The 15,449-nt window shown below is 54.0% G+C and overlaps 1 protein-coding gene across 1 annotated transcript in view; it reads right to left on the bottom strand.

Moving 5' to 3' along the window:
• The window catches only part of LOC110139263 (bone morphogenetic protein 8B), a 42,205-nt gene extending 28,927 nt beyond the window's left edge, over positions 1–13,278 (bottom strand). Inside the window, exon 1 of the mRNA XM_070468362.1 lies at positions 12,945–13,278. Coding sequence (XP_070324463.1) covers positions 12,945–13,278 — 334 coding nt within the window. The remainder of the gene's footprint in view (positions 1–12,944) is intronic.
• Between the last annotated feature and the right edge of the window lie 2,171 nt (positions 13,279–15,449).

The following is a 15,449-nucleotide window of genomic DNA, read 5'->3' as shown; positions in this document are numbered from 1 at the left end:
AATGGCAACCCATTCTCCAGTATTTTTGCCTGGGAAATCCCATGGACAGAGGAGCCTGGTGGGCTACAGTCCATGGGGTCACAAGGGTCAGATATGACTTAGTGACTAAACCACCACCATGCTACAGCTAAGACCCAGTGCAGCCAAATAAATAAATTTAAATATTCTTTTTAAAAGACGGTGCATTCAGTGTTTCCAGTCTAATGGGGGAGACAGAATGGAAACAAACAAGACAAGTAAAATAGGAGGTGTCATTTCTATTGTAAGTGAACTACAGAGTGATCTGGGCTCAAGGAATTGGAAGGGGCGGGGGACTTGTCCGTGGGTGCTTAGTATGACCTGCGAGAAGGAAATAAGTAAGTGCGGTTGTGCATATTCCCATATATGGTGCTGATAGGAATACCATGGAGAGGACTTTGGCAACATGCTTTTGAAATATCCTGAATTTATCCTTTGACACAAGAGTTCCAAAGACACACTGGGAAAATGTGAAAGGACAGCCACAGAGCTCTTTACTGGGCACAGGGAGAAGACAGAGCTATGTCTGGCTCCACAGGCACGTGTTTGCTTTCCAAAAATTATAAAAGCTGCCCAAAATGTTCAATCACTGATCCAGCTTTTTTGTCTGGGGTGTCTGCTCCGTTGCTCAGTCATGTCCGGCTCTTTGCAACCCCATGGACTGTAGCCCGCCAGGCTCCTCTGTCCATGGGATTCTCCAGGCAAGAATACTGGAATGGGTTGCCATTTCCTTCTGTCTGCGGAAGTAGCAGCAAATGAATTTACCTTCTGGATCACCTTAATACGGCCCTCCGAACAATGAGCAGTCATGATTCACCAGTGAGTGCTAACTGGAGCCTCGGCCTTCTCCTCCGGCCTCTGAAAAACCACCTCCAGGTTCCCCGGCTGAGGGAAGGGCCCTCTGTGGGCAGGAGGCAGCCTCCACCACCATGTCCGTCATCCTCATTCTGCCTTTCCCCTTCTGAGGCCCTGCACCCACCACTCACAGGCTAGAGCTCCAGATGCCACACCCTATGTCCACCGCCCAAAAGCTACATAGGCTTTGGCTATTTTTGTGCCCTCAACAAAATTTACAGTCACCCGGACAATCTGAATCTTATTTCTGACCAAAGAAGTAAGACTTCAAAAGACACCCACTTCCTCCAGTTTGTTGTGGCTACTAAGAGCCTAGAATCTTCTGCCCTGTCTGACTGTCCTTCCTCAAGCCCTTCCCCAGCCCCTCAGGGCCCACGGGAGGGTCTTAAGCTTGGCTCTGCTTCGAGGCCTCCCAAGCTGGCCCGGCCCATCCTCATGGTCTCCTGGGCCTCCTTGAAGATGAGACCCCCCTTGAAGCCCTCTCTGGGGGGTTGCCCCATCCCGCCAAGCATGAAGGCCATTTTCTTCTCGGTCCAGCTGTAACAGCCCCCTTGCCCTCCCCTGACCCCACACACCAGCCTGCCAGTCTCTCCCTTTCCCCGTCCCAGGGTCCCCATCCCTGGCTCATCTGTCCTCTGGACGGTGACCAGTTTGAGGACAGAGACTGAACAATTGGGTGGAAACGGGAGGCCTCTGAGGTCTGCTCCTCCAGCCTCTCGTGTCCCCGGGGCCCAGAGAGGGGATGTCTGGCCCCTCTTCCCAAGGGCTCCTGGTTCCCAGGACAGCGACTCAGTGTCCAGCGTGGAGCCCCTGAACTGGGGCGTCCTGCTGGTTTGGGAATGGCTTCCAGGTCACCTCGGGCCTCCATCTGAAGCCACCCATGTTCTCACTTCTCTGCGGGACTCGCCTCTGTTCACAGTCCGACAAGGACAACAGGCTCCCTCGGGGCCCCGGAGGCGAACGGGCTGGGCCTGTCTGGCTGGTCCCACCGGTAACGAGGCCAAGGGGCCCCTCAGACCTAAGACAAGACCCAGGCTCGGTGGCCCCAGGTCCCGGGGGAGCTGCGGACTCCATCACCTCCCGGTTCTGCCTCCTGCAGGGCTCCCGCCCACCCAGGAATCTCAGCGCCGCCGAGAGCAGGCCCCCGCTTCACTCTGGGGCATTTTTAGTCAGCTCTCATTGCTGACTTTTTCAGGACCTGCTTCCATAAATGGCTCCGTGCTCATAATTACCATCCAGACCTCAGCCGGCTTCAGAGCCCAAATTAAAAGGGGCACCCGCCCGCCGCACCACATCAAGCCCGTCACGGCCAAAAATAGATCCCAGGAGATGTGAGCAAGGAGGATGCGGCTCCTCCAGGTCAACTAGGGAAAGACCTCAACTGTGGGGCTTTCCAGAAGGACGTGGTCATGGTGACACATGCCCTCTGTCCCGCGGGGAGCGCGTGCCCATGAGGACTGGCTGTGTGCTCCCTCCCTGAGCCTGCCTCACTCCCGGGGTGGGGGGTGGGGGGCCATCAGCGGGCAGGGAGAGTGGGGGGCATGTTCTTTGGTGGGAGCTGGGAAGGCCTTCGGGACCACCCTGCATAGATGAGGAAACTGAGGCCCAGGGGGGCAGAGGATCACCGGGCGTCAGGTGTCAGGTTAGGGGTCTTTCACATGGAATTGAGTCGGACATGACTGAGCAACTTCACTTTCACTTATCACTTTCATGCATTGGAGGAGGAAATGGCAACCCACTCCAGTGTTCTTGCCTGGAGAATCCCAGGGGCGGCGGAGCCTGGTGGGCTGCCGTCTGTGAGGTCGCATAGAGTCGGACACGACTGAAGTGACTTAGCAGCAGCAGCAGCACGTGGAATTGTAGACTTGCAGCCTGTGTGAAATGAGTGGACCTGGACTTGCTCTGGTGGTGATACTGGGATGGAGGGGGGGGCGGCGGTCACCTGTTCACAAGGTTCTTCCATCAACAGGTGCCTGAGAGCAACCTGCTGAGGCCACGGTCCTCCAGGCAGGGCCCTGCGGGGACTCGGGTCCCGGGGGAGGGGAGGGTGATCCGCACAGACGGGGAGGCTGGCCCTGCTCTGTGCTCCTTCTCCTGGCTCTTGGTGCTCCCTGCCTCCCGCTGCTGCTTCCCCTCAGCGTCACCAGTCTGCCCTGAGAGCTGGCCACACAGGGGTGGGGGGAGGGCTGGGGGGAAGGCATGAGAGCCAGGTTTGGTCCCTGCTTTCAGGTTGTTCATGATCTCCTGCAGGGTGGCGGAGGTGGGGGCATCCTGGGCATTTGTGTTCATCACTCTTCACTGTGTTAGTTAGCTATTGCTGTGTAACAAATCACCCCAAATGGAGCAGCTGAGAACAAGCAGCACTTGCTACTTCACATGGTTTCTGAAGGTCAGGAATCCAGGAGCTTAGCTGGGTGGCTCTGGCACAGGGTCTCTCAAGAGGTGACAGGCAAGCTGTTGGGTGGGGCTGAGGTCCCTGGAGACCTGACTGGGATGAACAGATCCTCAGCTCACGCTCGGGGCTGAGGGTAGCAGTCTCCCACTGTGGAGCTCTCACGACATGATCTTCCCTCAGGATGAGCTCACTTGGGGGTGGGGGGTGCAGGGCACACACAGAGCCCAAGATGGAAGCTGCAGTCTTTTATAACCTAATCTTGAAGGTGACACAGCATCCCTGTGGTCACATCCTATCGTCACACAGACCAGCTCTGCCCCCGTGTGGTGGGGCGTGAGGATGTGAAAACCAGGAGGCAGGGTTCTTTGAGAGCCACGTTGGAGGCTGGCAGCCACAGCAACCCTGAGAAAGAAGCTTTATTCACTGCATTTTGGAGTTGAGAACACTGAAGATCAGAGAAGGTGGCCAATTTGCACAAGACCACACCCAGAACCCCCAAGGTGGGATGAGAATCAAGGTGTGTCTGTCTGCAAAGTCTACTTTCCTTCTCCTCTTCTAAGGCCTTGGCAGGTCAGGGATGTGTCATGGGAACACGGTGGAGTGGCACAGGACCAGAACTGAATGCTGAGTACCAAGCTGGCAAGAAGAAACACACAGAAGCACCTCGAGCAAGAGAAGCCACGAGTGCATTTCCATGCGAGGAACTGGAGTTCCAAGAACAGAGCTTCTTCACCTCCTTTTCTCCCCTCGGCTTCTCCACCTTCTCCTCTCACTCCTGTCTAACTAAATTCTACCCTTCTTTCAAGGTTCAGCATAACTCCACCTCCTCCCAAGACTTCCCTGTCCCCCAGCCAAGAGGCCATTCATCCCCGTCTTCTGGCTTTGTTCATCTCCCACTGATGAGAGAGGGATCTGGTCTCTGTAGTTCACTTACAATAGAAATGACACCTCCTATTTTACTTGTCTTGTTTGTTTCCATTCTGTCTCCCCCATTAGACTGGAAACACTGTGAATGCACCGTCTTTTAAAAAGAATATTTAAATGGACTGTAGCACCTTCATGCTCACATCTGAGTGGGGAAATGGCCATTTCTCCCACTTGGTGACCATTTATACTGGGTTTTCCGTGGGCCTGTCTTTCCCGCTGTAATGAGTGGACCTTGGGCTCAACTCTGCTTTGCAGTGGACACCAAGATAACCAGGTAGGGCTAGAGCACATGCTGGGTTCCCAGGAGTGTTTGTGAGGGAACGACCGCAGGCTGAAGGATCCAACTTTCTCCGTACCTGGGTCTGGCAGCCTTTGGCTTCCCCAGAATCCTTCGTGGACTTGGACCCCTAGACTGTCCTGAAGGAATGGCTGCTGCTCAGGGGACAGAGCCAGCAGTCAAAGAAAATAGCTGTGCTTTACTTTAGGTCTTGTCACTACCAGCTGGACTTACTGAGGCTAAAAACAACTAAACAAACGGAGCTAACATTTACTGGGCATTTACCAGGCACTGTTTCAGCCCTTTATACAGAGTTAAGTCGTTCAACGGTCACAGCCATCCTAGGATGGCTATTATCGTTTCTCTATTACAGATGAGGAAGCTGAGGCACAGAGCAGTAAATAACTTACACAAAAATCAAATAAATAGGGGACTTCCCTGGTGGTCCAGTGGTTAAGAATCCACCTGCCCAGGCAGGGGACACACACGGTTTTGATCCCTGGTCTGGGAAGATCACACGTGCTGAGGGGCAATTAAGCCCACATGCCACAACTTTTGAGGCCTTGCACCCAGAGCCCATGTTGTACAACAAAAGAAGCCGCTGCAATAAGAAGCCTGCACACTACAACTATAGAGTAACTTCCGCTCACCGCAACTAGAGAAAGCCTGCAGAGCAAAAGAGACCCAGTGCAGCCATAAATAAGTATATGTATTAAAAACCATATAAATCTATCCTAGGTCAGACTTCCTGGGCAACAGACTGAGTGGGAAGGTTTAGTGGGGAGGGTTCTTGCAGGGAATGCAGGGAGCAGGAGCGGGCACAGGTGATGCAAACAAAAGGGCCAAGCCCACTCCAGCTGCATGGGGAGCTCTGGGGCTGATGGCCCTTCAGAACTGTCCCTCCTTGAGGCAATGAGGCTGGGCATTTATATTCTGATAAGCCTGTCACTGGATGTGTGGTGACCCCAGGGAGGGAGCCCAACCTTAAGCAAGAAGCTAGTGGATTGATGCCTAGGGACAGACCCACCCTCTAGGCAGCTGGGGCAATGAGTAGGGACAGACCCACCCTCTAGGAAGCTGGGGCAATGAGTGACTCAACCCCAAAGAGAAGATCTGGGCAGCACCATAGCATCCACTAAAAAGTACGCAGTGGAGTGGGGATCCGATCCTGGCACTGTGCTCTTACGACTCAGCTCCAGGCCCTGAATGATGGGGGCAGAAAGGTAGATAAACACAGCAGGCTCTTCCTCATCATTCTGGCTGCGTTTATTGAGTGGTGCCAAGCACTTGCTTGGAGAAGGAGATGGCAACCCATTCCAGTGTTCTTGTCTGGAAAATCCCATGGATGGAGAAGCCTGGCAGGCTACAGTCCATGGGATCGCAAAGAGTTGCACACGACTGACTTCACTTTTCAAGCACTGGCTAAGTTTTTCAGTGTTGTAACCTACTTATTTAACCATTGCACTATGATACAGATATTATTTATCCTGATGTTTAGAATGAGGAGGGACTTCCCTGGAGGTCCAGTGGCTAAGACTCCTCGCTCCCAGTGCAGAGAGCCAGAGTCCATTTCCTGGTCAGGGTACTCGATCCCACATGCCACAGATGAGAGTTCACATGCTGCAACTAAAGATCCCACATGCTGAAACGAAGGTCTAACGTCCCACATGCCGCAACAGAGACCCAGCCCGGTCAAAGAAACAAAAATAAATAAAAATGAGGAAATTGAGATGACAAGACTTTAAGTAAGCTATTCAAAATTTCACAGATCTCAAGTAGCAGACCTTGAATTAAAACCTGGTCTTCCAAGCTCTGCTCTCCCATTACCAAGGCCAACCCCCTTCGCTGATGTGACCCAGCTCTCGTGGCTGCTCCTTTGAATCTGGGTACCCAGGACCTTGCGTCAGTCACTTAGACTCTGACACTCTACTTCTTGTCTGTCACCTAGGGGCAGTAGTAGTCATTTACTCCAGAAGAGTGAAAAAAGACAGAGAAGATGGGGGCTGGACAGTGGTAGTCAGTCATCAGGGATTCACAGGGCACACCATCCTGGTGGCAGACAGGGCTTTGGAGAAAAGAGACCCATCCATCTCCAACTCTTGGAAACCATCAACAAAATGAAAAGGCAATCTACTAAATGGGAGAAAATATGTGCAAATCACATACCTGATAACGGGTTAATATCCAAAACATATAAAGAACACCTACAATGCAACAGCAAAAAACCTCAAACAATCCAGTTTTTCAAATGAGCAGAGGAACTGAATAGACCTTTTCCCAAAGAAGATATACAAATGGCCAACAGGACCAAAACCACAATGAGATATCACCTCACATCTCTTTGAATGGCTGTTGTCAAAAAGATAAGAGATAGTGAATGTAGGGAAAAGGAAACCCTTGTGCACTCTTGGTGGGAATGTAAATTGGTGCAGCCATTATGGAAAATAGTATAGAGGTCCCTAAAAAAAAATAAAAATGGAACTACCATATGATCCAGCAATCCCATTTCTGGATATATATCCAAGGGAAATAAAAAGGAAATATCAAGGAATAAAAAAAGTATAACTATGTATTCAACACAAATACTGAATCATTATGTTGTACACCTGAAACTGATATATGATGTCACTTATATCTCAGTTTTTTAAAAAAGAGAGCTATCTGTACTCCCATGTTCATTGCAGCACTATTCACAGTAGCCAAGACATGAAAACAACCTCAGCGTCCATCTACAGATGAATAAAGAAGAAATGGCAGGGACTTACTTGTCAGTTCAGTGGTAGAGAATCCGCTTTCCAAAGCAGGGAACATGCTGTGGGGCAACTAGCTCCATGTGCCACTAAGGAGAAGCAACACGATGCAAAGAAAGACCCCAGAGGCTGCGGCTGAGGCCCAAGGCAGCCAAATAAATAGATAAATATTGTTTAAAAGATACAGCATATATAAAAATATAATATATATGTGTGTATATATATACATATATATATGAATGTTATTCAGCTATGAGAGAAAAGGAAATCCTGTCATTTTCAACAACACGGATTGAAACTTGAGAGTATTATGCTAAGTGGAATAAGCCAGAGAAAGACATATATGACATGTATCACCTATATGTGGGTTTAAAAAAAAGTCACAAGAGTAGAAAAAGTATGTGCCAGGAGCTTGGGGTGGGGGAAACAGGGAGAGGTTGGTAAGACAGTACAAGCTTTCAGTCATAAATCGAATAAGGTATGAGGATCCAGTGCAAAATACGGTGATTACAATTGATAATACTGTGTTGTATAACTGAAATTTGCTAAAAGAGTAGAAATTAAATGTTCTCACATATGCAAAAAAAGGATACATATGTGAAGTGATGAAATGTGTTAACTGGATGGGGGGAATGCTTTACCATCCTGATGTACACTTTAAGAAACTTAGAATTTTATACATCAATTATACTTCAATAAAGCTGAAATATCCTAAAGGAAATAAACCCTGAGTATTCATTGGAAGGACTGATGCTGAAGCTGAAGCTCCAATACCTTGGCCACCAGATGTGATGAGCCAACTCATTAGAAAAGGGCCTGATGCTGGGAAAGAGTGAGGGCAAGAGAAGGGGGTGACAGAGGGTTAGGTGGTTGGATGGCATCACTGACTCCATGGACATGAGTTTGAGCAAACTCCGGGAGATGGTGAAGGACAAGGTAGCCTGGCATACTGCAGTCCGTGGGATTGCAAAGAGTCTGACTTAGCAACTGAACAACAAAGTTGAAATGAAAATAAATACATGAAAGGTAGATAGATAAAAAGAGAAATAATGTGGTCATTCCAATATTTGACTTTCAAGATGGATAAAGGATTTATTAAGTGAAAGACAAAATGGCAAACCAGCAGGCGCTTAGATCCCACTTAAGATCTTAAAAAAGATCTTAGAAAAGATGAACACAAACTGATTTTTTTAAAAAAAAGTCAGAGCTAAGGACTTTCCTGGTGGTCCAGTGGCTAAGAACACACCTTGCAGGAGACACAGGCTCGATCCCTGGTCTGGGAAGATCCCACATGCTGCGGAGTAACTAAGCCCGTGTGCCATAACTACTGAGCCCTTATGCTACAACTAGAGAATCCGTGCACTGCAGCAAAAGATACTGCATGATGTAACTAAGCCCCAACGCAGCCAAATTAATTAATTTTTAAAAATCAGGGCTGGTTGTGGGGAGGGTTACGCTAAAGGATTAAGACACTGGTTCTCTCTAAGGTACACAGATTACTGGAGGCTTCCATATGATATATTTCCAGACACATGGTCTGAATTTTCTATGATGAAATTCTATAACCAATCTATATGGCATAAATTTTCTAGTGAACATGTATTAGTTCTGTAAATCCCAAAACAAAGATATTTTAAAAATCATGTCCTAGTTTACAACAAAGTCTCACATTTAATACAGTCCAGTTCAGCAGCACATACTGCACCTAACAATGGGCCCTGGGCCAGGGGGAGACGCCACTTCTGTGTAGGACAAGAGCAGAAGATACACAGGCTGGAAGATGACCAGCTGTGTGGCCTCGGGAAAACCGCCTAACTTCTCTGAGCCTTTGAAAACAAAGACGTGACAGTACTTGTGAGATGAGATGAAAGGACAGACGTGGAGGATCTCGGCACGTGCTCATCACTGGGTGTCAGCTCACACAATCCCTGAGCAGCCTCCAGGGGGGGACCGTGAGTATCTCCGTTTACAGCGGAGGAGACTGAGGTTCCGAGAGGCGGACTGGAGAGTACAGACCACACTGAGAGTAGGAGGCGGAGTCAAGATGCAAATTCCGAGCCCAGGTCAGAAGCCCCCGCCCAGTCCTGCCTGTCCTCACGCTGTCCATCCCCTCCCGACACCCAGAGAGGGCGGCCCCGTAGACCAGTGACCGTCACCTCGCGGCTGACGCACGCGCGTCTTTCCCACCAGAAGGCCAGCTCCACAGGAGGGCCTTTGCTTCCTTCCCTCTTATGTTCCAGGAGCTGGAATGGAGCCTGGACAGAGCAAGCACCACACGACGGTTTGTTGAGTGAATTCAGGAAAATATCAAAGAATTCCATAGTAAGGAACCAAAGTAAGTGACCCCGGGGCTCATGGGGGTGAAGGGTCACCCCTTCAAGGTCAGGGGCTGAACAGGCCCCGGGCAGGCCCCTCACCCCCACGGAGTCCTGCCTCCCTGAATCCAAGAGCCTCAGCTCCTTCCCACCCCTCTCCTCAGCTGCCCGGGCCCACGGGAATGAGTGAGTCCAGCTCAGGGAAGGGTCAGGACAAAGGAGAAGACGGTCCCGTTCTACACGTCAGTCGGCAGTGCCGTTTGTGCCTCAGTTTCCCAGTCTGGAGCATGGGCACCCTCGCTCTGTGGACAGGAGGTGGGGAAGGATTCAGGAGGAACATGAGAGGTGTCTCTCCTGCCTCATTCCTCTCTCCGGAGGGGCCGGGCCGGCCTGAGACACTCGGGGTCCAGCCAGTCACACCTGAGCTGGGTGGAGGGGTGGGCGGTGTGCTGAGACGGGACCAGATAAGGGGGGGACGTGCAGGAACCCACGGCGGGCCCAGGAGGGCCGAGACCCTGGGTGCTGCCTCCCAGCTCAGGGTCTCCTCCCCGGAGTTCAGGTGACACCAGGGACCAGCTCTGTCCACTCCTCGAGGTCCCAGCCCTATCTCTGTGTCCTGGCCAAGGGGAGCCAAGAGTCCACGGGTGGAGACCGATAGGCAGGCCAGGCGGGGCCCAGCTCTGACCGCAGCCCTGGCCCCCAGCACAGGCCCTGGTAGTCACAACTCGGCCCCGGAAGTGTCCGCTCGGACGGAGGCCCGACCCCTGGACGGGAGCCTTTGAGAGGCCCAGGCCCCCGGGTCCTACGGGTGCTGCTGAGGGTCAGGGCCCAGCAAGCCCCGGGCCTGGCCTCTCAGGAGCCATGAGGTCGGCAGAGGCGAGCTGGAGGCCACAGGTGTGGGAGCCTCGGCGTGGGCGCTGACGCCACAGCGACTCTGCTGTTGGACTCCATGGCGGTCCAGGGCCCGCCGACCTCCAGGGGCCCAGCGCCAGGGCCCCCAAAGCAAGAAACAGCCCTGGTAGGTGCCTAATCCCCACATCAGCCCACGTAATTACCAGTTAAACTGCTCCAACTGAAGGAGTTTTACTAGTGCAATTAGTACATCGGAATAAAGAAGGCCCTCTGACAGCTGGCTGGACCTGCCCACAGACCAGGCTTCCCCTGAACAAAGATCGGCTTGTTAATCCACAGCGTCACAGGCCTTAGATCTCCATGAAACATGCAGAGGTGGCGTGGGAAGAAACTGGAATTTGGAATCCACGGTCTGGATGATACCGCAGATGTGCTGTGTAGCCCTGGGTTGCTTATTTAACCTCTCTGAGCCCATGGCTGGTAAAACAGCTTCACAAGTTGCTACATGGATGAAATGAGTATTGAAAGGACTATGGAACTTCAAATGTTAATTTTTATTCAAAAACAGAGACACTTTTGGTTGGCTTTAAAAATCTGTTTCTGGATCTCGTGTGTCTATAGACAGGTGGGACATTTCCACACATCCACACCAAGGCTGATCAGCAGCTGGGAGAGACTGTGGTCAGCACTCACCAGGGCTGGTTTTCCCTAAAAGGGGGCTGATTTTCTGTCCCTCCCCCTCTATCAATCTATCTCACAACTCTGAGGACAGACCACGAGGAGCCCCATTTTACAAGGAGAGATCTGAGGCTCAGAGAGGGCAGGGGCTTCCCCAGGACCACACAGCAGAGGCAGGAGGGGAGCCAAGTCCTCCTGAGCTCAGGGTGCTGCTCACTCACAGCAGCAGCGCCCACCAGGGCCGTGTACCCCTTGCCCCGGGGGTGCTGGGAAAGAGGGACCTGGGGAAGAGGTGACTCACGCAGATGGAGGGCTCCCGTGGGGGCATTCTCAGGGGGACTGTAACCACAGCTCTTCTTGGTCCTGTGCCCGGAGTCAGCTTGTCCCCAGCACAGAGCTCCAGCCTCAGTTCCACATATGGATGCCTCTGTCCCTAGTCGCCCACCCAACCTCTAACCAGGGAGGCAGCATCTAGAACCCACCAGGCCAAGTCCCGAGCTGGCACTGGGATCTCAGCAGAGGTTAACAGCTGCCTCCTGCGGCTCGCTCTCCCACCTGAGCCCATCACCAGCTGTTTGGGGGGAACAGTCTTCCCTGACAGTCCCCTCTTCTTGCCCTACCATAGAAAGAAAATGGCTGAAGATGCATAAAATCTGTTGTCACTCTGATCCATGAATCCCTCTGCCGAAACCCCTCTGACAGCTCTTTCCACCATGAAAGCCTGACCTCCTGACACAGAACTGTCACCTCCTTGAGCCAGGGATGGAGAGTCAAACAACCTGAGCCTGTCCTGGCTCGGCCACATGGAGGTCACGTTGTCCTGAGCAAGACAGCACCTCTCTGAGCCTCACTGTCCTCACCCGGGAGATGGGGATGAGTATCATGTCGGCCGACAGGGTTGCTGGGAGGTGAAGGGAGGCTGGTGGCCCTGGCCAGGGGCCTGTCCCCACTCTGGGTCCCATGGCTCTTCCCACCTGGACCTGATCTATGGTCCTTGGTCCCCAGGTCTAGCCTGGTGTCTGCCGCAGCCCAGAACCCCGCCCCTCACTGGCCTCAGACAGGAAACAAAGCGGATGGGAGACCTATTTCACGAATGTAGATTAAAGAGCATTTAGTTATGGAAAAGGTGATCTTTGAGAACTTCAAGGGTAAATGGTTTCATGATTTGGAGTATAATTATTGCAGAGAGCAAAAGCTGGGCTTTGCCTGGAGAACAAAGCGGGTTCAAACTGCCCATCGGGTCATTCACTGGGCCTGGACACTCATTCCTGACAAGCCAAGTCCCAGACGTGGGCCCAGGGTGACAAGACCAGTTTCTGCCCCACTGAGCTCAGTCCATGACTTCCCCTCCCCTGCCCCCACCCCTAGGTGGCCCAGGGAAGAGGCTGCTCAGTGTGGGCTCAGGACATCTGGGTCCTCACCTCAACTCTGGTGCTTTGATGCCTGACAGGGTTTTCCACGTGAACTTTGTCCTGTTCTCCATACCGCCCTTATCACAGGGACAGCATCACGGCCTCTGCTTACTCATCCGTCTCGCCAGGACCAGACTGTCTTCCTGGCATTACCCGGGTCCCCCCGACACTACAGGATCTTACGTCGGGGTGTCTGGGGGCGGGTGAAGGTACGCGCCTCTGGACTCACAGTCCTCGTCCGTCCCTGTCGGTCCAGCAGCTCACCGACCCCCACATCCCTGAGCTGGACAGGTTTTCGTCCCGCAGGTCCTTGTCCACGACAGGGTGACTCCCCGCCCCCAGCAGGCGCTCCCCCGGCCCGAGGTGGCGCACACGCCCCTGCCGCTCGCGCGCAGCCCCCGTGGGGCCACTCAGCTCGCTGCCTTCCCCCGGGGTCGCCGCCGCCCGCCCGGGACCCGCGCTCACCCATGTTGACGAAGCTCATGACCAGGTCTGCGCGGCCCAGGCGCCGCTCGGGGGCCCCGCGGTCCTCGTCGTCGTCGCTGGCCACGGCGCGGTACAGGTCGAGCATGAAGAGCGGCGCGGACGCCGGCAGCAGGGCGGCGGGGGGCGCGCGGGGCCGGGGCCGGCCGGGCAGCCCGAGCACCGCCAGGATCTCGCGCTGCAGGTCGCGGCGCTCGCGCGGGCCCAGGCGACGCTGCGGGCAGCCGAGCGGGGGGCGCGGGCCGGGGACGCCGCCGCCGCTCAGAGCGCACAGCGCCAGGCCCAGCAGCCAGAGCGCCCCGGGGCGCGCGGCCATGGCGGGACGCGGCGGCCTCACCGCGCGCGCATCCGCTCCCAGCGGGGCCCGGGTCGAGGCCGCCCCGACGGCGCGCGGCGGGCCTGGCTTGGGGCCGGCGGGACGGGGCGTGGGTCGCCCGCGAACGCGGCTAGGTCTCTAGAGCTCCCGGACCGTCGGCTGCGGCCGCACCGCCTCGGGAAGGAGCTCCTCCGGGAACCAGGGACGGTCAGCTAGTCTGTCCGTTCCGCTGCACCCGACAGTCCGGCTGCTGCCGAGGCCGCTCAGCTTAGAGGGGCAGGGAGAGCGGCCGTCGGGTTCGGGGAGGTGCGGGCGGTGTCTGTACCGCTCCGAGGGCCCGCGGCCGCCTCTCTCAGTCCAGCTGGGAGCCGTCGGGTCCCGCCCCTCGGACCCGACCAATGGGGGTGCGGGGGAGGGGACAAGGCTCGGAACCTGTGCCCCAGGAAGGGGCGCTGGGTGGCGGGTCGTGACGCCCCGGCGGGACAAGTGAGGAGTGCACAGCCCAGCCGTCAGGGGCCTAGCTGTCGTCCTGGGTTCCGCTGCCCACTCTGGCCTCGCTGTCCGGAGAGCGCGGGGACTGGGCCTGGGGAACCCAGGGTACAGGCGCGATCTGAGATCAGACCCTGCGCTCCCACGGGGCATGTTCTTGATCGCCCTGCCGGGGCGTGATCCTAACTCTATGTCCCGCCGTGGAGTGACCCGAAAGCCCTGTCTGGTGCGTGGGGTGTCGCCCCAGGGCCCGAAACGCCTCAGGCTAGTTTAGAGGTGGAGGGGTTCGCAGGTGCCAGCCAAGCCTAGAGAGTGGGGCGCATCCTTTCGCCAGTAGCATCCGGGCAGGAGTTCCTTGCCACCGCAGCTCCTGGCCGGCCTCTGCGCTTTTGGGGGGTTTCTTCCGGGACATCTGACACTCGCTGGGTCACTGCTCCCGGCGCGCCCACCCACCTGGCTCCGGCGCGCTCCGGATCAGCGCCTCTGGCTGGCCGCCCCAGCAGCTCCAGCAGCCGCGCTATCACCGCCAGCTCCGCTGTACGCCCTTCGGACCCCGGTGCAGGGTCCAGCCGCCCGCGAGATATGCCTCCCACAGGTTAAGGAGCTCTGGCGCCCTTCCTGATTTTTTGCGCGTCTTAATTATCACGACCCTCAGCGATTTTTGAGAGAAAAATCATCGCGGAAACTCCTTGATTGACTATCCCCTTCTGCATAGCCTGCTCTTCCCTAGGCGCTTTCTCACCGCGTTTATTCAGTTCATCACGGACTCAAGGTGTGATTACATGGCAAGAAAAAAGCACGATGAAACGGTCCTGTCTTCATGGGGAATGTCCAGCCAGTGGGTAGGTTACCGCCTGTTAATACACCAATTAAAAATCAGGGATTGTCAGATGATTTAGGGTTGGGGGGAAAGCAAGAACAAATGATAAGCTAGACCCCCGTTCGATTCCTGGGTCGGGAAAATCCCCTGGAGAACGGATAGGCCACCTGCTCCAGGATTTTTGGGTTCCCCTAGTGGCTCAGCTTGGAGAAGGCAATGGCAGCCCACTCCAGTGTTCTTGTCTGGAGAACCCCAGGGACGGCAGAGCCTGGTGGGCTGCTGTCTGTGGGGTCACAGAGTCGGACACGACTGACGTGACTTGGCAGCAGTGGCTCAGCTGGTAAAGAATCTGCCTACAATGCGGGAGACCTGGGTTCAATCCCTGGGTTGGGAAGATCCCTGGAGAAGGGAAAAGCTACCCATTCCAGTATTCTGGCCTGGAGAATTCCATGGACTGCATAGTCCACGGGGTCGCGAAGAGTCAGATACGACTGAGCAACTTTCACTTTCATAATCTTTTCAAAATCATATCATTTAAAAGATTCACTGTAAATACAAAACACAAGTTGGAAGTCAATGGATGGAAAAACTACATCATGCAAATAAAAGAGTAAGAAGGCTGGAGGGGCCGTATTAATATCAGGTAGACATTAGACTTCAAGATGCAAAATGTTAATCAGAGATAATGATAAAAGTATCACTTCATGTGAATCCATCCTACTGAAACAGAAGGGCTTTGTGCAGCTGAATATGACAGGCTCATGCAATTCTAAATACTGATGCTTATGGTTCCAAAGTGGTTAAAAGGTCCTCACATTTATCTTGGGAGTCAATGGAAAAGGGCATCTATCCACTTGAAATT

This window comes from Odocoileus virginianus, chromosome 5 (genome assembly GCF_023699985.2).
Source record: "Odocoileus virginianus isolate 20LAN1187 ecotype Illinois chromosome 5, Ovbor_1.2, whole genome shotgun sequence".
In the NCBI taxonomy this organism is placed as follows: domain Eukaryota; kingdom Metazoa; phylum Chordata; class Mammalia; order Artiodactyla; family Cervidae; genus Odocoileus; species Odocoileus virginianus.
This window is presented reverse-complemented; position numbering and strand designations above follow the sequence as displayed.